Source organism: Octopus bimaculoides, chromosome 24, assembly GCF_046866305.1.
Source record: "Octopus bimaculoides isolate indiv1 chromosome 24, ASM4686630v1, whole genome shotgun sequence".
Classification (NCBI taxonomy): Eukaryota; Metazoa; Mollusca; class Cephalopoda; order Octopoda; family Octopodidae; genus Octopus; species Octopus bimaculoides.
In genome coordinates, this window is record NC_142951.1 from 32,788,928 (window position 1) to 32,814,873 (window position 25,946).

The 25,946-nt window shown below is 35.4% G+C and overlaps 1 protein-coding gene across 11 annotated transcripts in view; it reads right to left on the reverse strand.

The window, feature by feature from the left end:
- Positions 1-25,946, reverse strand: part of LOC106880682 (protein numb-like) — a 182,233-nt gene that overhangs the window by 40,985 nt on the left and 115,302 nt on the right. For 4 of the 11 annotated variants that reach the window (XM_089341173.1, XM_089341172.1, XM_089341178.1 and 1 more), the window contains exon 6: positions 6,624-6,656. The exons of 5 other annotated variants lie outside the window; for them this stretch is intronic. In XM_089341173.1, coding sequence (XP_089197299.1) covers positions 6,624-6,656 — 33 coding nt within the window. Of the gene's footprint in view, positions 1-6,623; positions 6,657-25,663; positions 25,679-25,946 lie in introns of all 11 variants that reach the window. 2 more of the 11 variants (XM_089341175.1, XM_089341174.1) reach the window with 1 other exon arrangement.

Genomic DNA, 25,946 nt, shown 5'->3' on the forward strand with positions numbered 1-25,946 from the left:
GCATATCACCCCCCCACTTCACTTTTACATTTTACCAACCTGTATCTTAGGGAGAGGAGGGGGGGGGGCATTCTGACAATTCATCACCTCTGTTCTTATGCTGGTGCCACATAAAAAGCACTCAGTACACTCTGTAAAGTGGTTGGAATTAGGAAGGGCAACAAGCCATAGAAAAAACTTGCCAAAATAGTCTGGCGCAGCTCTGCAGCTGGCCAATTCCTGTCAAACTGGTCAGCCCATGGAAAATGCATGCTAAATGATGATGATGGTAAACGTAATTATGTGTGTGTGTGTGTGTGTGTGTGTGTGTGAAAGTGGAAGTGTGTGTATATTTTGTGCCTAATTGTTTTGACATTGTGTGATCATTGTAAATGAATTCCATTCATTTCAAATATTCTGCAAAAACATGTATGGGCACGAGGAAACAATTACTTTGGGAATCTGCCTCAACAAACTTCATCCAGCCAATGGAAAAGTAGATGTCAAAAGTAGATTTGCCTTCCTGCTGGCATTATATATATATATATATATATATATATAGATAGATAGATAGATAGCTTACCAGTCACAAGAAGTGGTAGGCTATTGATGGTTAGTGCTGACAGAAGCAAAGACAGGAAATATAATCTGAAACAGTATTTGTTGGTCTCTGAGATGGTCGTCAAACACGGAAAGCACACACACACAAATACACGGATTTTCTCTCTCCAACTATTTTGCTTTACTTGTTATTCTACTTCCTCAATAAAGCAGCAGCAACAACAACAACAACAACAACACCATGTCCTTTTTCTTTGATTCTCTAAAACACACATGGACAGATGCAGTGTTGGTGCATTATAAATAACGAATGACAATGCCTTTGTGATGCTAATCACTTTGTTAATGTCTGCATGGGGCTACTTTGCAAAGGGAGATAATCAGCTGGACAAACAGCCTTTGTCCAGAGGAGGAAAATAGCTCCCAGTCAGCCTAGTGACACACAGACACACAAACGGAATACATACACACACACACACACACACATATATATATATACATACACACTGGAGCCTGATGAGCTGTCTGTAAGAAGGCCATTGGAGTCTGACGAGCTTCTATAAGGCCAAGCGATCTATGGATGTGAAACCATTGGTTACTCTATGACCAGCCATATAACTAACTTCCTACACACACACACACATGATGGGCTTCCATGCTGTTTCTGTCTACCAAAATCGCTAACAAGGGATTGGTTTCCCGGCAGCTACAGTAGAAGACACCTGCCCAAGGTGTCGTGCAGTGGGACTGGAACCTGAGACCATGTGGTTGCAAAGTGAGATTTTTAACCGCACAGCCATGTCTGCTCCTATGCAGAAGAGATTAATATTCCTTCTCAGCTGCCGACTGCAGGACTTTGTACTAAAGCAAAGAAAGAGCTTTCGTTTCTTTGTCAACACAAACAACAGAGACGGGTCAAGTATTGGGAAACAGAAGGATCAATATATCGACTAATCCAGCAAACAGGGATTACACTTCCTGTTGCCACCGTCACTGCTGTGGTTTTATGCACCTACACACACACAGACATACACATCTATATACACACAGAGATACATACATATGCATTGACACACACAAATATAAATATATATATATATATATATATATACAAGTATGTATATATATATAGAGAGAGACACATATACATCCACATAAATATATATATATATACACACATATATATATGTACATATATATACATATATATAATGTATGTATGTATATATATATATATATATATATATATAAATGCATACACGCACACACACATATACATTATATGTATTATACATACACATACACACATGTATATATATATATATATATATATATATATATATAAAAGAGGAAAAAATGGTAGTCTGTAAAACAACAAAATAAGGTGGTGCTCCAGCATGGCTGCTGTCCATTAATTGAAACCAGTAAAAGAAAAAGAATATATCTACACACCAATACATATACATACATACATCAACAACAAGGAATCCTGTTTAATGGAAAAACAGCACAGTTCCATAGATCTGTTGCCATGGATCCACACACAAAGTTGTCATGTGACAAAGACAGCCTCTCACAATGTCTGTTACGTTTTCCAATAGACACCACGAGATAATGGAAAGCAGCATAGCACTACGAGAGCTAGCCATTACCATCATGAACAGCGATACACCAATAATCACAAGACTCTCATCAATAAACTAGACAGATTAATCAGAGTAGGAAGGCAATAAAACTATGTAGGCTCTTTATTACTTTATTATCTAGATTATCTGGTTAATCCATCTTAATCCTCATTTTTTTTCTTCTTATTACTCTTGTGGTAATGATATTATATAGCATCATCATTATCATTTTAACGTCCATTTTCCTCGTGCTGGTATGGGTTAGGGTAGTATCAGTTTCACAGCATCTCATCATGTCAGCTTCTATTCACAGAAACAAAACAAAACTGGCCGGTTTTGATGTTGTGTGCACTGGGGGCATTTTATCACACCCCTGCCTCCTCACCACCACCACCACCACCACACATCCAGTAACAAACACACACAGACACAAACATAACATGTGAGGGTCAACAATGGCTTCAAATTTTCGTCTCTAGCTTATTCAAGCTGCTTCATTAGAGTCCAAGTACCCAAAGTTGAACACAGAATCAACCTCTCTCTCTCTCTCTCTAACACACACACATGCACACAGAGTATATATAAGGGGCTATATTCCAAACTGTGTCCTTGTGAAGCACATATGCAAGTTCACAGTAATCCAATCAATGTATACAGATGTTTTATTTTAAATGAGATGTATAGAGCATTTGAGATTTCTGGTGAATTCTATTTGCAGAGTAATTACATATCGAAATGAAAGACTGAAAAAATTTATATATATATATATTCTTTTATTCTATTTTATTTGTTTCAGTCATTTGACTGAAGCCATGCTGGAGCACCGCCTTTAGTCGAAGAAATCAAACCCAGAACTTATTCTTCGTAAGTCTAGTACTTATTCTCTCAGTCTCTTTTGCTGAACTATCAAGTTGCAGGGATATAAACAAACCAACGCACACATATATACATACAATGAGCTTCTTTCAGTTTCTGTTTATTGAATTCACTCAAAAGGTTTTGGTCAGCCTGTAGGTTATAATAGAAAACGCTTGTTGAAGGTCCCAGTGTGTTACAAAATGGACTGAACCAGGAACCATGTGGTTTGGAAGCAAATTTTTTACCACACAGACATTCCAAGCACCATCTCAATTGGAAAAGTTAGTTACTTTAATTAAATCTTTCCAAATTCTTATATATTTTGAAAATTAATTGAAAAACGTACATAATATGTATAATTAGAGATTTAGCTGTGAAGTGGTTTAACCCTTTTGATACCAACCCACATGATGCCACCCCCAGTTCTATAGATACATATTCACCATTTTAAAATGATCTAAATTAAAATCTTACATCAAAATTTCCTGTTAATTTATATTCTAAACACTGGTTAAATAACGACCAAGTTATTTTCATAAATTCTTATTTTCAAAATTAATTGAAACAGACAGAGTGTATTTCAACAGAAATAAGGTAAGGAAATGGTTAACTTTCTCAGAACCAATTTGCCAGAAACTTGCCCTGGTTCCATGACACAAACTCTATTTTAGAGTAATCTAAATTAAAGCCTTCAATTAAAAATTCCATGTTAATTTATGTTCCAAACATCCACTTAATAATGACAAAGTTATTTTACTAAATTCTTTATTATTTCCAAAATTAATTGAAACAAAAAGCAGTGTATTTCAATGGAAATATGGTAAATGAAATGGTTAACTCTTTTGACACCAAAATGCCTGAAATTGTTCCTGGTTCTAAGATATAAAACTTCCTATTTTTGTGAAATCTCAATTCAAACCTTCTATCAAAATTTCAAGTTAATTAATTAATTATGTTAATTTATGTGTCAAACACCAGATTCATCATCATCATTATCATCAACTTTGGACATTACAGTCTCAAGTCTAGAGACTCAAACGGTTTCCAAGGCATATAAGTGACTACGATCACAACATTTGCCCCTGGGTAGAATGCCAGTCCATCGCAGGGTAACTCATTTACAGCTGAGTGGACTGAAGTAAATTAAGTGTTGTTTTACTCAAGGAAACAATGCACTCCCTGGCCTGGGAACTGAAACCACAATCTTGTGATTGTCAGTGCTACACCTTATCCACTGGGCCAGGCACTTGGAAAAGAAAAAAAATCCCTCCAGATTAATAACGAAATTATTTTACTAAATCCATTATTTTCACAATTAACCGAAACAAACGGTGTATTTCAACAAAAATATAATAATGAAAGGGCTAAGCAGTGGCCGAGTCATACATGGTGGGGAGAATGAAAACACAATATGAAAGAGAAATAGCAAGTGAGGTGTGATCCACCGTACATATAGAATCGTACATTGGAAAGTGAAACCCGAACCAATACAATAGAAATAATGAGTCCACAAAACACAGATCGTTATATTTATGAAGTACAGACACTATATTAGCAGATTAAATCACATAGATATCACCATGACAACAAATATTACAAAGACAATACAGTCTGTTTGATCACTAATTTGTTAAAGACAAATACATATATATACATACATACGTGTGTATATATACATACATATGTGTGTGTATATATATATATATATATATATATATATATGCGCACAGACATACACTTACATAATAAAGTTAATCAATTAGAAAAATAAATGTAAATGTAATTTAAAGAAACAAAATAATATTAAAAAAAATAATTTGTTAATTAATCTCATTAATTTGTATTTGGAATAATTGAATTTAATCAATCATCGAAAGAAATGAAATATATTAAACTGGATGAACACTAAAAGCTAGTTAAAATGGGTTAAACACAAATGATTAAGAATATATATCGATTATCACCCTCAACTACTTAAGTAGTAGTAGTAGTAATAATAATAATCTTTTCTGCTATAGAAACAAGGCCTTATATTTGTAGGGAGGGGACTAGTCGATTACAGCGACCCCAGTGTTTCACTGGTACTTAATTTATTGACCTCAAAAGGACGATAGGCAAAGTTGACCTCGGCGGAATTTGAACTCAGAACACAGTGACTGGCGAAATATTGCTAAGCATTTCCTCCTGCATGCTAATGGTTCTGCCAGCTCATCGCCTTAGTAATAATAATAATAATAATAATCCCTTCTACTATAGGCACAAGGCCTGGAATTTGAGGGAAGGGGGAATAGTCGATCACATCAACTCCAGTACATCACTGATGCTTAATTTATCGACCCCGACAGGATGAAAGGCAAAGTCGACCTCGGTGGAATTTGAACTCAAAACACAGCTAAGCTTTTCATTTAGCATACTAACGATTCTGACAGTTTTTTGTAGTAGTAGTAGTAGTAATAATAATGATAATAACAGTTCTTTCTACTATAGGCACAAGGCCTGAAGTTTTAGGGTGGGGCAGTTAATTACATTGACCCCAGTACTTGACTGGTACTTATTATATCAACCCCAAAAGGATGAAAGGCAAAGTCAAACCTTAGCAGCATTTGAACTCAGAATGTCAAAACAGTATCAATTCTGCCAGCTTGCTGCCTTAATAATAATAATAATAATAATAATAATAATAATAATAATAATAATAATAATAATAATAATAATAATAATAATAATAATAATAATAATAATAATAATAATAATAATAATAATAATAATAATAATAATAATAATAATAATGGTTTCAAATTTTTGCCACAAGGGCAGCAATTTGGGGGAGGGATAAGTTGATTACATTGACCCCAATACTCAACTGAGTTCAATGTAAAGTCAACCATGGCAGAATTTGAACCCAGAACGTAAAGAACTGGAAAAAAAAATAATGGTTTTAAATTTCTGCACAAAATCAAGAGTTTTGTGAGAGAAGTGAGCTTATTACATCAACCCCAGTATTTGACTGGTATATTATTTTATTGACCCCACAAAAAGGTTACAAGGCACAGTTGACCTTGGCAGTGTTTAGAACCTATACAAGAATCTGACCCTTAAGATAGAATACAGTGTGGAGACAGGTGGAGGGGATGAGAGGGGTGGTATGAGGAAGAGTTGCAGAGTAACAACACCCCATACAGCAGAGCAGGTGCAGGGTGGGTGGGTGACAGAACTAAAAATTTAATATTAAAAAAATTGAAACCCCCTACCCTCCCAATCACCAAAAAAAAAAAAGGAACACAATCTTGCGTCCAATATACAACCCCCTTGTTTGTTGCCCCTCTTGTATCATCACCGCCATGAAAACAATTAATGTACTTCAACTCCACCACACACACACACAGACACACACACAACACGCATATTCCCTAGAAACTGTTTGTGCTTCAATTAAAAGACAAAAACAAAATTAGCCCCTGATGTTTCCCCTTCCTGATGTACCAGACTTGTTAGATGCTCAGCTAGAAAGGCAGGCAGTTATAATAGCACAGAGATAAAATAGATAGAAATGGAGAGAGAGAGAGAGAGAGAGAGTAGAAGGAATAAGAGAGTACTTACTCCTTGTGTCTTCAAACGAAAAAAACGTGCAATCTGCAAAATATAACAAGGCGAAGCGGGAAAAAAGCAGTGTTTAACATGGATAAGGCTTACAGGTAAAGGTTGACAAGAGATGATGGTTGAGGAATACACAGTATATATATATATATAAAACACACACGTATATATATATATCATTTAATATACACAGAATTTAAATGCAAGCTACTGTAAGTTTCATGTTTCTAATAGCTCGATAGTTGGACAAGCTTGTACAGCATGTTGTATACTATCAGGCAATTATTCAGGCTTTGAAACACAACTAATCTGAATGATTGCTTGATAATACATTGGTATTCTATACAAGCTTCTCGGACCATTGTATTACCAGAAGCATGAAACTTATAGTAACTCCCATTAAAATCCTGTGTGTATGAAATAATATTCACTGGGTAGAGTAGTTTTATTTTTGTTGATCCTCTCAATACTGCAACAGTAGACTATATATATGTATATATATATATATATATATATATAGACAGATAGATGGTGTTCATAAATTATCTTTACAACTGTTCCAATTTATTGTATTGTTTAGATGTGTTTGTATGTAACCAATGGCGTCAATGTGGAAGTGTTTTGATGTTTCTAATAAAACTTTCTTTGTCTATGTTTTCCAATTAATTCAGCTGGGTTATCTTTATTTTTCAAATTGTAAAGGTAATTTATGGTCACCGTATACGACATCCTCCCATGTTATGAAGGCATTGTGGTCCTCCTGATGCAACCTGGAGTTTTGCAACGTGACAAATATGGAATATTTTAAGCATCACAAAACTTCACATTGCTGCAAGATTTTTTCCCCGGAAAGCAATCCTTTCATAAAGCAAGGATGGTGCTTATATATATATATATATATATATATATATATATATATATATATATATATATATATATATATATATATAAATATATGTGTGTGTGTGTATTATATATATAAATAATGAAGAGGGTGGAAGAAAACAGAGAGGAAGCAGAAATAGGCAAAGAAAAGAAACAAAAAAGGGGGTCAATAAACAGAATAAGGATTAATTAACACAGCAAGATAACAATGGGGGCCAGAGTGTTAAAAAGGTATAATAAACCAAATATGCACAAATGCACACACACACATATATATGTATGTATGTATATATGTGTTATCAATGCTTGTCTTTAAAACAATAAGGGAGACAAATCAAATGAGGTGGTAGCAGTAACAAGTGCTGTGGGATTATGGGTAATGAGAACAGAGGAGAGGATGATATCTATGACTGTCAAAGGCCAAGATTTTATTTATTTATTTATTATTTTTTTTAAAGCTTTCAGTTGGTGGGTTTGTTCATTCCAAGAAACCAATATGGAGAGTAACCAAGTATGTTTGTTCCATTTAAAAGCTTCAGTTGTGTTCATTATATATTCAAAAGATTTTTAGTAATTCTATTTACTTGATATCATCTTATTTTAGCTTTTTGGAACGGAGGCTTAAAAGCATTGTGTACAACCAACGTAGCAGCTTGTGTGACAATGTGGTGTGTATCTTTTGCTATGCCTGTTACATCCAAACTGCAGTTTCACATAACTATTCATGTCAATATGAATGATCCTTGGTGGACATTAAGTGGAGGTTAAAAAATGGAGGCAATGATGGTTGGCTAAACATGAAGATCACATGACATCAGTTGTTGCTGTTACTGTTCTTCAGCGTCAGGAAGACCCTAATCTTAAGATCAAAAATGTTCCAGCTATGCTTGTTGTATATTTTCCTTTTTCCAGATATATTTAAAGATGTCATTTCAAATATGCCTTTTTAAGATGGCAGGGTGTCCATTTGAGATTTGGGTGTTATTTCTAGCAGATAGATTAACCATGAAAGCGACTTCTTTCTTGACTCATATGACAACATTAGGTGTGGTCTTAAAAATAGTTTGTGAATCAGAGTTTGTGGTAATTCATGAAAAGGAATATGGATAAACTCTCTCTTCAAGAAATAGCCATAGTGTGATTTCATATATGAAACTTCTCTGTTAAGCAAATGATGCATAGATGCATATTTTAAATGTGTTTTCAAAAGAGATAAATTTCTCTAAATTTGGCCATCAAATTCAAGATTTTCCACCTCTGTCTTTCATTTCCTGAAGATACATGCATAAAAGCTTGTGGCTTTCTTTTCTTAAATAGACTCATGCTGTTAATTTGAATCTTGCCAAGGTCAGTTTTGCTTTTCATCTCCAGAGGGAGCAGAATAATGTAAGTGCCAGTGAAGTACTGGGGTTGGTTTAATCCTTCCAAACATGTATGACCTCGTGCTTGTGTTAGAAATCAATATTAAAGTATGAAAAGTTGTAAGCGCAATTAATTATTGTTATCAACAGACTTGGCAGAGAGAGAAGATACTTACACAAACAGAGGTGACTAAAAACCTTGAGATGTAAGAATGCATTTAAGTACAGAGCTGCAGAGAGCCAGGTGCAGTGGTTATGTCTGAATGGAAATGGTGTGCAGTTAGCATGTCTTGAAGTGCAAGAGTTTCATTAGAATGGTTAGGAAAAGAGAATAGTGTAAAGGTAAAGTGCACCAAGTAGATAGGTTAAGGGTTCAAACCCAGTGCATGCTGTCTGTTATTATCTGAGCAGGTCTCATTTTTATTCCATGTTATCTCTGTTCATCAGATTGTCGCAAATACCTACCAGCATATATGGCAGTGTCAGAGTGGCATGCCATTCAGGTGGAGAGTTATCTCATATAAGTTTAATGATATGAAATCAGATCTTTAAAACCAATTATTAAGGAAAAAAAAAGACAAAAAAGACACCTGGTTTAGCTTGAGTTTTCGTTAGATTTAAGAGAAGAGAGACAAAGACAATAAATGCTTTTCATGGAATGAATGTTCGTTAACACCAACCCCAAACTGGTGTTCACTGCATCCAGCTTAGTCCCCCATCTCTAATCGCCTGTTACACTTTTGTACCCCCTAAAACACTCACCTTTTCTGTTTCTCTATCCTTATTCTCTCATATTTGTACCTAAACCTCACATCTCACTTTCTTTCCAAACGGGGAAGCTGTGCATTCACCTTCAGCAAGACAACAACTTATGTCCCTCTACCATACTTTCAGGTCCTTCAATAGTACACCCAGCTCAGTTGAAGGGGACGGGGGTCTTGTCTTCTGAGTTATATGGTGACTCACTAATGCTGGATCCACAACCCCCCCCCCCCAAAAAAAAAACCCCACTCAATACACTCTGTAAAGTGGTTGGCATTAGAAAGGGCATCCAACTGCAAAAAGAAAATACCATGTCAAAGCAGATATTGGGGCTTGGTGCAGCCCTACATCTTGTCAATTCATGTCGAACCTTTGATATATTCCAGTATGGGGAAAAAGAGACAGTAAATGACGATGAGGATGCTGATTTATATTGAAATACACCCTCTCGATTTCATTTAATTCCAAAAATAATGAAGAATATAAGAAAATATTTTGTTGTTATAAAACTGATTTTTGGAACATGAATTTTTAGGGGAAATGTTTTATTTAGATCACTTTAAAAACGAAAAGTTTGTACCAAAGAGGAAAGTGGGTTGGTAATCAAAAAGATTAATATTATGACATCTGCTTCAGCATAGTTTCTACAGCTAGATTCCCTTCCTAATACTAACTACTTTACAGCCGGGAGTATTTTTCAAGGCACTGACACTAGTGAGATCAACAAGTAACTCGCAAGACAAGACCCCCCCCCCCCCCCCCCCCCCCCCCCCTCAACTGAGCAGGGGTGGGTGGGTGAAGTATTGAGTTGAGGTGATGAGAGGTGAAAACATGATAGAGGAACAGGAACAGGTATCTTGCTGAAGAGGAGGTACGTGGCTTCCCCAGCTGGAAAGAGAGAAAAGAGATGGTGAGAGCATATCCTGAATGCACAAGGTCGATATAAGAGAAGAAATACAGATGGGGGATTCAGAGAGTATATATATATATATATATATATATTTATATATATATATATATATATATATATCCAGCTGTAGAAACTCTGCCAAATTAGATTGGAGCCTGGTGTAGCCATCCGGTTGCACCAGTCCTCAGTCAAATCGTCCAACCCATGCTAGCATGGAAAGTGGACGTTAAACGATGATGATATATATTATCTGAAGTGTACATTATTATATATCTATCGTGGCTGATCTTATCATTCGGTTTCGTGATGGGGGACAACGAAGTATTAAGCAACAATCTAATTATGTAACCCTACGCTCATCATCGGCCACCTCTGATATAAAACTGTACACTTCAGATAATATACCCACTCTATAGACAGATATACGGGTGCATCTCTTTCCTGACATATGGACTTTTAGATGACTTACAGATGTGTGTATGTGTATATATATATATATATATATATATATATATATAGATATATATAAACATAATTAAGGGATCAGCAAGCATTTGCTTCACCATATACCGAAAAAAATTATTAATTGTTGATTTATTAATAAATTAATAAATTGATAAATATTTACCCTTTTAATTTGTAATAATTATATATATATATATATATATATATATATATATATATATATATATATCATCATCATCATCATCATTTCTTTTTTTTTGTTTCCGACATTTTACATGTAGGACAACATTATCTAATGTGCCCTTTGCAGACTATAGGGGGAGTGATTTGAAGGAGGTTATTTGGTTATCGTTTCTAACAGCTCAAATGTCTGCTGTATAGAGGTCCTTTCTTCTTATTAGCTTGTGATGTGGGAGTTTTCGGTTTAAGGGCCAATGACAGTCAGTAGGTACCAAAGGGCAGAGGAGGACGGGGGAAAATGGAGGAGGAGGAGGAGGAGGAAGAGAAGGCAAATCAGAAGATACATAAATAACGAAGAAAATGTTGACGGCAATTAAGTTTTGCAACAATAATAGAAGAACATTACAATAAAATACTAACAAACACAAAGGGTTAGTGCATAATAATATAATAGGTATTAACACACACACACACACACACACTCTCTCTATATATATATGTATATATACACATATATAAAATATATACAAGGGGTGTTGAAAAGTTCCTGGCTTTGGGTAAGAGAAAATACAGGAGGATCAGTTAATTATGATTTTATTCAACATATTCCCTTCTCAGATTCAAACATTTATTGCAATGGTCCTTAAGTTTTCCTAAGCCCTGTAAAAGAACTGGGAAGGTTGGGCCTCCAGCCAGGCCTTTCATGGTACTCTTAAAGCCAGGAACTTTTCAGTCTTCCCACCTCACATATATACATATATATATATATATATATGTCTATTTTACACATACACACACATTTATACAGATAGTAGCAGGTGATATTAAAACAAAACCAAAAAAAATGTTAATCACGAAGGCAGCAAGCAATTAGCAAGGTTAAAAAAAAATTAATTAAAATCAGTTTATATAAATATGCACATATTAAGGGTTAGATTATTTTATTCGAAATTTAAAAAAAGAAGGAAAGAAAAAAATTTAGAAAGAGAAGAAAAAAAAAAAATTCAAAGTGCTGTTTGTGTAGAACGATGCCCCATAACAAGTCTGGAGAGTGTGGTTTCGTATCCTACATACACAAAAATAACCTTAAAATACTGATTGTTATAACCCTGGATTGATATTGGTTTTCATCAACACATATACACACACATACATGCTATATATATTTATATTTATATATACACAGACGCAAATATACATTCACATGTACACCACATATATATAGATCCATGCTGCATGGAAATGGTATACATAACTCTTGGATATATCAATTAACAGGTTGTCTAAATGCTGTTGTTGTTGTTATTATTAACATTTGACAATTAGAAAACAAATTAATATACAAAAATATGCTTGCATGTGGGATTAATATAAAAAAAAATATGTAACCAAAAAAAATTGTTGATTATAATACAAAGCATTAGTTAAAAGATGATAAATTGTTTTATTGGAAGAGGGTTAATAAACTGTTGATTCAATACAGAAAGAAGCAAAAAAAAAAAATACCAGATAATATACAAGTCAAGTCAATCAACAGAGACCAATAGTATATATTATATTATTATTATTATTATTATTATTATTATTATTATTTTGCTTAAGCATAGCAATACTAATTGTGTTAGAATTCGATATACAAATGCTTCAGAACGAAGTATCAGTTGAGTACAGAGCAGTAATAAGAAATAAAATAAATGACAGGGAAATAAGAGATCATGCCATGAACTTTATTAGCTTACAGCTGTTCATTTACGAAGCTCTGATGAAGCTATATGGTTGATACACAAGCACTCAACTACGAGTGCATTGCATCTTGTAGCAGAAACAGCTGTAAGCTAATGGGGTTCATGACACAATTCCTTATTCCCTTATTTTAATATTCTGACCTGAAGTACAATAGCCTCTTTGCTGATATGGAGGTAAATATTGTCTTGTTCAGTTTGGTGGAGAAAGAAACTAAAAGAACTGAAAGGGTCAGTGTAATTGACTAGTCCCCTCCCTGAGAATTTGAGGCCCTGTGCCTATAACACTCTTTTACTCTTTTACTTGTTTCAGTCATATTTGACTGCGGCCATGCCGGAGCACCACCTTTAGTCGAGCAAATCGACCCCGGGACTTATTCTTTGCAAGCCTAGTACTTATTCTATCAGTCTCTTTTGCCGAACCGCTAAGTGACAGGGACATAAACACACCAGCATCGGTTGTCAAGCGATGTTGGGGGGGACAAACACATACACATATATATATATATACATATATACGACAGGCTTCTTTCGGTTTCCGTCTACCAAATCCACTCACAAGGCTTTGGTCGGCCCGAGGCTATAGTAGAAGACACTTGCCAAGGTACCACGCAGTGGAACTGAACCCAGAACTATGTGGTTGGTAAGCAAGCTACTTACCACACAGCCACTCCTGCGCCTATACAGAAAGGATTATTATTATTATTATTATTATTATTATTATTATTATTGCTATTATTTTCCTTTCTACAATAGGCACAAGGCCTGAAATTTTTTGGGGAAGGGAACTAGTCAATTACATTGACCCCTGAAGGAATGAAAGGCAAAAATCAACCTCAGCGGAATTTGAACTCAGAGCAAATTCCACCATGGTTGACTTTGGCTTTCATCCTTATGGGGGGGGGGCAAATGAAATAAGTACCAGTTATGCACTGGGGTCGATGTAATCCACTGGGTCCCTCCACCAAAATTTCAGGCCTTGTGTTTGTAGTAGAAAGGAATATCATTCATTATATTATTATCATGCTTTCTTTGAAACATGGCAGTGTGAACATTGACTATCTGCTTCTGTGTCTTTTATATTCATATATTTCGATAAAACACACACACAGTATTGTAAACAGAAGTGTTTAGGGAAGCTGAAAGAAATGGAGCATAACAAGAGATGAAAACACATTAGCAATATTATGAGTGTGTGTGTAAATATATATACACATACATATACCTCTCTCTCTCTACACACACACATAAATATATATATATATTCACATATATGTATACATGCGTGTATGTATATATATATATATGTGTGTGTGTGTGTGTGTGTGTGTGTGTGTGTGTGTTACAAACACACAGACACAAACAGATCGATTATGCTTCTATTTATAGATGTTATTTTTAACACATTCTGATCATTAATAGGACACACACATTCACACACACAGATATATATCTGCATTGTGAGGTGAGGAAGCGATGTTTAACATCCTTCTGAATCTTCCATCACACACACACATACACATACACAAAAAGAAAAAAATAATAAATAAATGAAATACAGAATATTCATTATTTTCCACGTTGAGAAACACATAAAAGATATTGTTCTTTGGAACAGCCAGAAAAACTGGAAACTGTTTAAAAGATATCTGAAAATAATCTGTGTTCTTCGCAAGCCTTAACGATGGTTCCATGTTGGCAGGGAAATCACAGAGTGCGACAAAGATGGTAAAACATGTATTTAACATGAAAAAGTGGGACAAGAAAAGGGGAAAGAAAAAAAAAATCAAAACTAACAAACAAACAATGAAAGCATTAAGAAAAATGAAAAAGTTAGATGTATGATGAAACGCTCAATTTTAAAATGTGTGTGTGTATATACACACACATATATGTATGTATGTGTATATATATATATATATATATATATATATCTGTATGTTTGTGAGTGTGTATATGTATACATATGATAAAACAGGCTCCAAAGCAGTGGGTGTTGTTTTGTATTGGCAAGACTTCAATTACAGAGGAAAATCAAAAAAAAAAAAAGTACAGTGAACTTGCCACGAGGAGTGAAAAATTCAACACTTCGGATACATTCATTCCCCAGGGGAAAATGTGAAAGGAGAAAAATAAATGAGACACAGCAAAGGTTTACAGTCTTAAAGTTAAAAAAAAAAAGTTGCAACCAGTTTTTTTTTTTTTTTGATAACTTAAAGGACCTAAACTCCGCTGTCTGTCATTACTTTCTCTCCTTTCAATTTTAACCCTGAAGAAGGGCTTTTGCATCCAAAACATTAGATTTTCCACTCCTCATAGCAAGATCTGCGTCCATGCTGGGGCACTGCCTTGAAATTTTAATCGGATGAAGCAACCCCAGTACTACTACTTTTTTTTTTTTTTTGGTACTTATTCTATTGATCTCTTTTGTTGAACTACTAAGTTACAGGGACATAGACACACCAATACTGGCACAAAGACACACACATATATGTTCTTTTAGTTTCCATCTACCAAATCCACTCACAGGGCTATAGTAAAAGACACTTGCCCAAGGTACCACACAGTGGGACTGAACCTGGAACCATGTAATTGGGAAACAAGCTTCTTGTCCTTGTGTGTATGTATGTATGTATATATATATATATATATATATATATATATATATATATATAAAAGCATTTATGTTCATATGCACATGTGTGTACATATATATATATATATATATATATATATATATATATATATATATATAGACACATGTGCATAAACAAAGATATATACATATATATGCATGCATGTAGGTATGTAAGTAATGTATTGTTGTTAAGAAAGGCATCTAGTCACAGAAACCATACCGAAAGAGGCTACAAAGCTTGGTGTAGTCTTACTGATTTGCCAGCATCGAACGTGGACATTAAATAACGATGCGTGTGTGTGTATGTATACATATATAGATAGATATCTTTTCAATATGTATATATAGATAGATAGATATCTTTTAAATTTGTTTACGATATCGCTTGAAGAAACGAATCCATGAAGATGGTTAGCCTGATACCCATGGATACTATGGACTGCACCGTAATCATCTCAGGAATACAAGATTGTAATCTTAAGAAACACATGATTTGTGGGAACATGTGTAGCGATGCATTAAATGTTTATAAATTCCATCCAAGGATTCATCTTCTTCTTATATATTATATCTACACACACACACACACACACACACACATATATATATATATATATATATATAGAGAGAGAGATAGATAGATACACACACTTCTTTCATGTACACAAAATAATCTCAGTCAAATATTTCAAACTGCTTACGGTCAGTCACCTCCACCACTGATGAATAGCTAGGCCAGTGCCGTGTGTACTTCAGGTAAACTAAAGGCAATAGGATTGTGGAACAGAAGTCTCTCCCCTCTACAATTTCCCCAAGGACATCATTAGCATTTGAAATGAACTGAAACTGATTCACAGCCCACCCCCACCCCCACCAACACACTCTATTCCCCCACCCTCACCCCTCCGTTTCTTCCTCTTTTTAATTGGATTACTTATGTGTTTCTGTTTATAGTTGGTCGAATGTAACCTTGTTATTGTTTTATCCATTGAATTGCTGCTCTCTTTCTCACTGTAGGTGTATAGGCCTGTATACTTTAATAATGTCATTTGCTTCAATTGTCTATACTAATTGGCATTACACCTAATATATATATATATATATATATATATACATATACATACATCATCATCATCATTCAACATCCGCTTTCCATGCTGGCATGGGTTAGGTGGTTTGACTGGAACTGCTAAGCCAGAGAGCTGCAACAGGGGTTCCAGTCTGATCTGGTGTGGTTTCTACAACTGGATGCCCTTCCTAATGCCAACCACTCCAAGTGTGCTTTTTATGTGACACCAGCACAGGTGCCATTTACATGGCACCTGCAATGGCCACAACTATGGTTTCACTTGGCTTGATGAGTCTTCTCAAGCACAGCATATTGCCAAGGCCTCAGTCACTTGTCACAGCCTGTGTGATGCTCAACGTTTGAAGATCCCGCAACCTGCAACGGCCACGATTATGATTTCATGGATGCCATTTACACAACACCAGCAATGGCCACAACAATTTCACTTGGCTTCATATATACACAGATATAGGGTAAAATTAATAATTGATAAGGTAGTGGAATAGTATTTAACTGCTATCTCTAAATTTCGGTATGTAGTGAAGCAATTTTGCTGAATCGTAATTATAATTATGCACATATATATATATATATATATATATATATATATATATATATACATACTTATATATATTAAATTCAAATTACGATAAACGTAAATAAACAAACGGAGTTTGCTTTTAGAAGCGTTGAGATGTCTTAGAAAGTTAAAGAAGTGATTTTAAATTCTCAAACGCAGGATAATGCTAATAATATAGCCTGAACAGGATAAACTACCCCTATTTGCAGAAAAAAGTGTGGGTGGTTAGAGCTAACCACCTACATATATATATATGTATGTATATTTAAGTATTCACACACATCATCATTTAATGTCTGGCTTCCATGCTGGCATAGATAGAATGGTTTGAGAGGGTTTGACAGACCTGAAGACTGTGTCAAGCCAGAGAACTGAACATGCTGTTTTAAAGAAAGCATATTATTCATTTCATGAAACTGGAATTTATTCATGATGGTTAATTATTGTCTGTACTTCCATTAGATACATGCATGCATAAATACATCTATAGCTATATCTGCATAAAACATGTATTTAGCTCTGTGAGAGAGAGAGAGAGAGGGAGGGAGAGAGAGAGAGAGGGAGAGAGAGAGAGAGGGAGAGAGAGAGGGAGGGAGAGAGAGAGAGAGAGGGAGAGAGAGAGAGAGATAATCGTTTATGACTAGTTTCGTCAGATTTCTGTGCAAATATTATGCTACAACACAACATATGTTGGGTGTGTCAACGTGTTTTGTTGCTGGGGGGGGGGGGGGGGTTGTTTGGTTGCAGAGGGAGGATGGTAGAAGATAGATAAACAGATCAATAGACAGACAGACAAATGGATAAATGGATTGTTCTTGTTGAACCTCTCGGGTAATTCAATGTTTTGATGATAGTCATTCCAGTAATGACCATTCCATTTGTTGTGGGGGAAGGGGGGGATCTATCTGTGATATAAACAGAAAAGTAGACATAAAGAGATACGTACTTAAGCAGACAGATAAATAACGAGGTAGATAGATATATATATGTAGATAGACAGGTAGGTGTGTAGGTAAAGAGAAGGTCAGGAAAATAGATACATAAAAAGACAGGTGAATATAACGAGGTAGAGAGACAGGTGGATAGAAAAGGGCGTAGAGACACATTTTTTTGAATTCATAAAAAAATATGCTTAAATCGACATATTCAAAATTTTAATGAGAACAGGCATTCTGATGCAGCAGGTAAGATATTTGGCTGCTATTTCCAGCAGGGTTGATTTTACAACATCTCAGATTATAAATGCTGCCAGTGGTCACTGGTATGGAAAACTGAAAAAATACCATTGGAACATACCTGGGTGGAAATGAAAGTCAACCTCTGCACATGCAAAACAGGAAGGTGTGACGGACTTGAATTATTATTACTATTAGTAGTAGTAGTGATGGTAGTGTGTGTGTGTGTGTGTGTATATATATATATATACATGTGTGTGTATATATATATATATATACACATACATACATACACATTTGGATTTGGATACACAAATGGGACAAATGGTACTCAAAACATATAGAATGTATTTAATTGCATGAAGCTGGTGATTTTTCTCCACTGCTACTCAGAGTTTCTCAGTGTGTACAGCTCTTCAGGCCACAAAAAAGAGAATTCATCTTCTCAGCGCCTGAATGGTCATAGACAGCAAAAACTTTGACTAGCAATGGAACAAATGATATATATATATATATACACATGTTTATAGATTTATATACAGACACACTTTGTGAAAACTATGCCTCACTGAGGAAGTCAGCATAAGACCAAAACTTGTTGGAAGTCGTCTCATGTGCTTGCTGGAAAACTGAAAATAACATTAGTTAAGGACTGTTATTTTATTGCATATATATATATATATATATATACAACAGGAAATGTATTTTTATGTATATTTATACAGACAAAAATTATATCTACAGTATACATATACAAACCACATAACATATATGCATGTACACATCTACATATATGTATATATATATATATACATATAAGGCTCACCTGCCCACCCAACAACACTACAGAACAGAAAGGAACAACACCAGCCATGAATCAAACATCAAGTTGCCTCATAACTCTACACTATGCAAACAATTGAACCACACGTCTCCAATCTCATTGAAATCATGCAGAAAAAAAAAAACTCTGGCATTCTGTATCATTCCAAAATTAGGTAAAAAAATATATATATATACAAGCAGCCAAGGAGAGGGAAAATATTTGAAACAAAGAGGTAAATAAAATCGTTTTTGTTTAGAATACATATCATGCCATGCTTTTGTTAAGCCACCATATTCTTCCTTGTATTATCAAACATCTCGATCAAATGCTAATGTAATAATGTATTTGTCAAATAAAATTTAATGGTAGACAACGTCTGTCAACAAAGAAGAGTATATCTTGTGTATTGTAGTTACATTAGAATTTTTAGTTACGTACCAATAGTAATTGGATATTGATTATCATTTTCAGTACTGAGTGCTGATGCATAAAAGGAAGAACACAAAGGAGAATTTAAATTAACATGCTGTTACTTGCCAAGATAGCAAGGTTGCCAAAATTAATTAAGACTTCATAAATTTGTGGAATCTACAGTTGTCACCTACTCTCCCCTGTTTCTTACATACCATTCTTCAACACCTGTTTTTCATTATATTCACGCCCTCACCCATTCCTTGTCTCTAACCATCTCTTACTTTGTCACATTCTTACAACCTCTACCCACATTTCCTACCTGCCTTCACCCACTCACTTCTACCCACCTCATACTTTGAGGATCCACCCTGATGCTTCATCACCACTATTTTTTTTTTATTTCTCTTAAGTCACCAAGTGTAGACGCGGCATTGGATGGCGGAATTAACATTTAGTTTAGAAATAAAGGTTCCTAGTTCAAGTTCGAACTGTATCATATATGAATCAAGGAATAAAACACCTGATGATGATCAGATTCTACATACTAATAGTGCAAACATACAATCACTACACATTTCAAGAACCAAACCATATCAAACCATTTCCTATCCTTACACTAAAACAACACAGTTACCACATATATCAAGCCTTCTAATCTCTGATGTCATTGTTGTTGTTTAATCCCAGGCAAGTCGTGATCAAGTAAACCCGATCAAGAGAGTGAGAAAGATATATCTGAAGAAATCAATCTTTAGTATATGACTGGTACTATATTAAATACACTTCCTGGAAAGACGAAAAGTTAAGCCCTGGCAGAATTTAAGTTCAGAACCTGAAGAGCTGGAATAAATACTGCAAAGCATTTTCACTGATGCTCCACTGGTTCAGCCAATCCTCTACATTTATCCACCATTGCAAGATTATTACCACAAGTAGAAGAGTGCAGTCATAATAGCTAAACATTCTCAACTCTAAGCTGCTAAATCTATGTAGAGGATAAGCTGGCTTAGCTAAATAGCTCAACCAATAATCAATTATGTAAAAGTGAGACTGACCTGATTATCAATTCATATTTTGGCCTCATTGAAACATAAAGATATAAATAAAGGTCAACAATTGTAACCCTTACTGTGCCGGAACCGAGTATACTTGATTCCGTGCATGTGCACTTGAGACACGAGAACTAAGTTAACTAATTTCTCTGCATTATACATGATGTGGTGTGTGCATTTTATTTTTATTCTAAATTTCCTATCTCCATGTTAATATGCAAAAATCTAATCATTGCAGCATACAATTGTAAAGTCACTAGATGGTTGCTAAACTTACTAGAAACAACAACCAAATCTTATCCTTCATATCATACTCTACTGTCTCAACACAGAACACGTGTATACACTGTCACATCCTTCATATTCTTTTCAGTCATGTGTAGGAATGCCAAGAACTTATCTATGCCTGCATGTGATTAACTAGGAATGTACATAGGAAACAAATGGTATAAACTGTGTCTTGTGTTTATCATACTTCTTCCTATATTTGCTCTGCATATCATAACCAGTAACAGTGCAAAGTACAGTAGTAACCACATCCCTTTACTGGAAGTAGGCTGGTTGGCGACACTCCACATGGAGCTCTAAGCTGACCAATGGCAGTCATACACTCTAACTGTACACACAGGAAATACTACACATACACACAATAGTCATCATCAACTTAACATCCACTTTTCCATACTTTTATGGGTCAGACAGAATTCACTGAGACAATTTTCTTCAGCCAGATGCTCTTCCAGTCACCAACCCTTACCTGTTTGCAAGCAGTGTAATATTTCCCTTTATAGTCAAATACATTTTTGCACAAAACATTGGAAGCTTGTTTCCAACCATCACATGTTGTCAGAGCAAAGAAACGCACACACACACACACACACACACACACATATATGAAGGGCTTCTTTCAGTTTCCATCTATTAAATCCACATGCAAGGTTTTGGTTGGATCAAAGTTATAACAGAAGACACTTGCTTATGGTGCCACTGTGTAACACCTGAAGTAAGTGTCTTCTGTTATAAATTATTGAACTGAATTTGTAAACCTCTGATCAGAAAGCAAACTATTTCACTACACAACCATACAGAGTCCTGCAAGGTGTCTGGCAAACTATTTTCTTTTTCCTCACTTCTAAAACCAAACAAAAAAAGGAAGAGTGATTAGGTATCATATTCGAAATCAATAATCAAAAGATAATTCTCTGGTGATTTTCCGGGAACAAAGTAGGAGATAAGACCATCTGACATACTCGGCTTATCTGTTTAGAAATGCAAATGTCTATTTAAAGGTGACTGAAGGAGGTTGAAGACGAGGGAAGATGAAACAGAATTGTCGAAATGAATATCCATAATGAGCCGTATAAAAGGCCGGGCAATGTCGATGAACATCTACAACAATAATGAACAATAATGAAACCAATATTACTTCTTTCGGAAAGGCTGTATAGGAAACATTAAGAACAAATTACCAGAAATCTTGTCAGCAATCCAGCAAAAGGTTAGAGACATTAACAAGATTGTTTCTCACACTAATGGTATTGATCATTGTTCTCGACAGTTAACTTGGCTTTAGTTAAACCTTCAATCAAACACAACACTATAATATATTATATACGCAACTTTAAAAAAAAAAGAAAAAAATCTGTGTGCACCCATTACCATTCCACAAACACAATTCAATAAAGCAAATGTATAATGGTAAATATTTGCTGCGTTTATAATAGTGATCGTTAAGTAACAAAGTGATGTTGAAACATAATTCTGTAATATTGCTTTGAGCTATTATGGTGGCTAAGACCCTTTTCCCACTCCGAGTCAGCTTTAACCGAATCGATGTAATATCAACATTCCAGAACTGGTTATCCAGACCTTTTTTTATCACTTTTTTTACATACACAGGGCTAGTACGGAACTGAAGGGGAGGCGGCAAGCCAATTGCAAACAACCCCAGTACTTGACTCGTACTTTATTTTATCAACCCCAAAAGGGTGAAAGAAAGGCCAAACAATTTGGACCCAGACTGTAATGAGCCAGAAGAAATACCACTAGGCATATTATTTGATGCATTAACGATTCTCCCAGCTCATAAACCTCATAATAATAATCCTTTCTACTATAGGCACAAGGTTTGAAATTTGCAGCAAGGGGTCAAGTCGATTACATCAACCCCAGTACTCAACTGAATAATAATAATAATAATGATGATGATGATGATGATGATGATGTTGATTTCTTATATTTGCCACCAGGGCAATAATAATAATAATAATAATAATTATAATAATGGCTTCAAATTTTGGCACAAGGCCAGCAATTTCAGGGTTGGAGGTAAGTTAATTACATCAACCCCAGTGCTCAGCTGGTACTTATTTTATCGACCCCGAAAGGATGAAAGGCAAAGCCAACCTCGGTGGAATTTGAACTCAGAACATAAAGACAGACAAAATGCTGCTAAGCAGTTTGCCCGGCATGCTAACAATTCTGCCAGCCTGCCATCCTAATAATAATAATGATAATAATAATAAAAACCACAGTTATTCAGCTGCTGAAGTTGTGAAAAAAGTTCCATAGAAATGAAAGCGAGAGAGAGGTTATCGATAAAAGTAAGTAGTGACCTCTGGGGGTTATTTCTTCAAATGAAATATATACTCACCCCCTCCATGGGAATTCTTTATTCTGCAGCAGTCACCCCTTCTTCCATTCAGTTAGTGTTGAACATCAACAACTCTTTATATATATATATATATATATATAAAGAAAAGCAGACCCATTGCTGCTGGGATGTAAGCTAGGGCTTGGACAACCCAACAGGGGTCATCTGGGAAGGAAAAGGGGATCTATTGCTAAAAGACCCTGATATACTCCAGGACTCCCAGCACATTGTTGAGGTGTTCCTTGAAACCAACTTTCTTTACTTGACTTCATCAAAGGGTCATTCTTGTTCAAAGTGAGAGACCAACAAGCAGGTGTATTAGCTTGATGCTCGAGAACAATGGAAAAGTGCTTGATGTTTCGAGCCTATGCTCTTCAACATCTGTAACCATTAATCCAGAAACGTTAACCCTGGAGCAACCCTGATCAAGCACACCTGCGATTAAGGGCATTGTAGCTGTAACCATATTAACTTTTTTTTTATTATTTTTAAATTGGCAGAAAGTTACAAAAAGTTACTTGAGAGCTGAGAGTTTCATGCATGGCATTTATCAAACTGAACAGTCAGTTTGATAGGTGCCAATTAAAAACAACACACACTCACTGGCGGTGCCACAGCCTCAGGGCTGAAACATGTAAAACAATACACACAAAAACATTATGTTTCCTTCAAGAGGAATGGGAAAGGAATGGCATTCACACTAGGTTACAACTATGGAATGTTACAAACACTACAGACCGAGCAGTTACAAACAGCAGTCATGCAAAGAAGAGGCATTCACTGGAGATGAGGGTGAAATTAATAATAATAATGATGATGATGATGATAATGACAACATCAATAATGAGGAGAATTTGGAGTAAAAGCAAGATATCCATGCTGTATTTAATGGCAGGCATTATTAATGTTTCCTACTGTTTCCAAAAAGACAACAACAACAACAACAACAGCAGCAGCAACAAAAAAGAAACCCTGATGGCTTATTATATTAATGTGAAGAGGGTTGTTTGTCAATGTGTGGTGGTGTTGTAATTGGGAAGGGGGGGGTTTAGGTAAAGGTAGTTTTCTAATGAATTGAGGAGTACGGAATAGAGATGACTTTGATCTTGATAATGAGTTCTTGTAAAGGAGAAAAGAATAAGGTGAGAGAGAGGAGACAGAAAGAGAGAGAGAGAGGGCAGCTCAGTTTGTGTGTATGTAATGAAATTATGGACTAAGGGCTTATTTAGTAGCCTTTTACAGGTCCCCGGACCCTATCAAAATATGACTGAGGGGTGGGTCTTTACCCTACACACACACATATATATACATATATATATATATAAAATGCCACATCCTTGATGTTCTGTTGCACCAAGGGGAGGAAGCTGAGAGCATGTCTTTGTCTACTTAGGGTTATATAATTACATAGACCCCTTAAAACAATCAGCAAAACCATGGTACATTCTCCCAAGTCATATCTGTTCACCAGCAATGGCTATGGTTTCTATGGTAACTAATCCAGAACATAGAGTAATTGTAATAACAAAAACAACAACAGTGGGAAAACTGGGTTTTCGACATTTGTCCACACAGTTTTGCATTGAAACATTGTCAGAACAAGATTTCATTTTTCATCTTTATGGTCTGTTGTCAAGAGTAGGAAAGCCACGAGAGGATGAGGTTATCTGTGTTTGCTTGTGACTACACAGGCCCCAGAGGGAACTAGTGAAAGCATGGTACATGCCACCAGGGAGAGACAGCTAGGGTTAAGTTAAGGGGACAAATATTTGTACGTTAAACAGCAAGATGCTGAAGACATAATTTTCAGTATGTGTGTATGTACATGCATGTGTGTTCTATGTTTGTGTATGTGTGTGTGTGTGTATGTGTGTATGTGTGTGTGTGTGTGTGTGTACACTGTATACACACACATACACTCAGACTGTTTTGAATGTAATGAAAGCTGTTATTAGATGAAGGGCAGTTTTATTAGGGGTGGCCAAAATACTATCCAATAAACTGACCACAAAGTACTAGAGTATGAAGAGCACTAATTAATTAATTAACACCAGTGGTTAATGGTTTACAAAAGAAAAATATACAAACACACATCATGACTTATCAAAAACAAAACAAAACAAACAGATGGAAATGACCGGTTACTGGAACAAGTGCAATCTACTTCAGACCAGTCTCAAACAAATACTGGTTGAGTTTTCCAAATTCCAAGAAGCAAAAGACACGATCAAGATCAGGAAGAAAGAAGGAATGAGAAGAAGAAGAAGAAGAAGAAGAAGAAGCAAACACATGTTGAATACATAAAAGAAACGGAATTAAAGAGTGGCTTACCAAGTCTGATTTTTCCTGGAGAGCAGTTTGTGAAAAAGAGATATTAAAAAAAAATGGCAAACAGCAGAAAAAAAAAATAATAAATAAGGAGATTGTAAAATGATGGAAACTAATAGAAGAGAGGGGGGGAGAAGAGGGTCAGTGTTGCTGAGATGATGCGGATGTAAGTATTGGAGAGAGAGAGAGAGAGAGAGAGAGAGAGAGAGAGAGAGAGAGAGAGAGAGAGAGAGAGAGAGGATGGGATGGGATGAGAGGGATAGAGAGAGTGTTTGTGTGTGTTAGT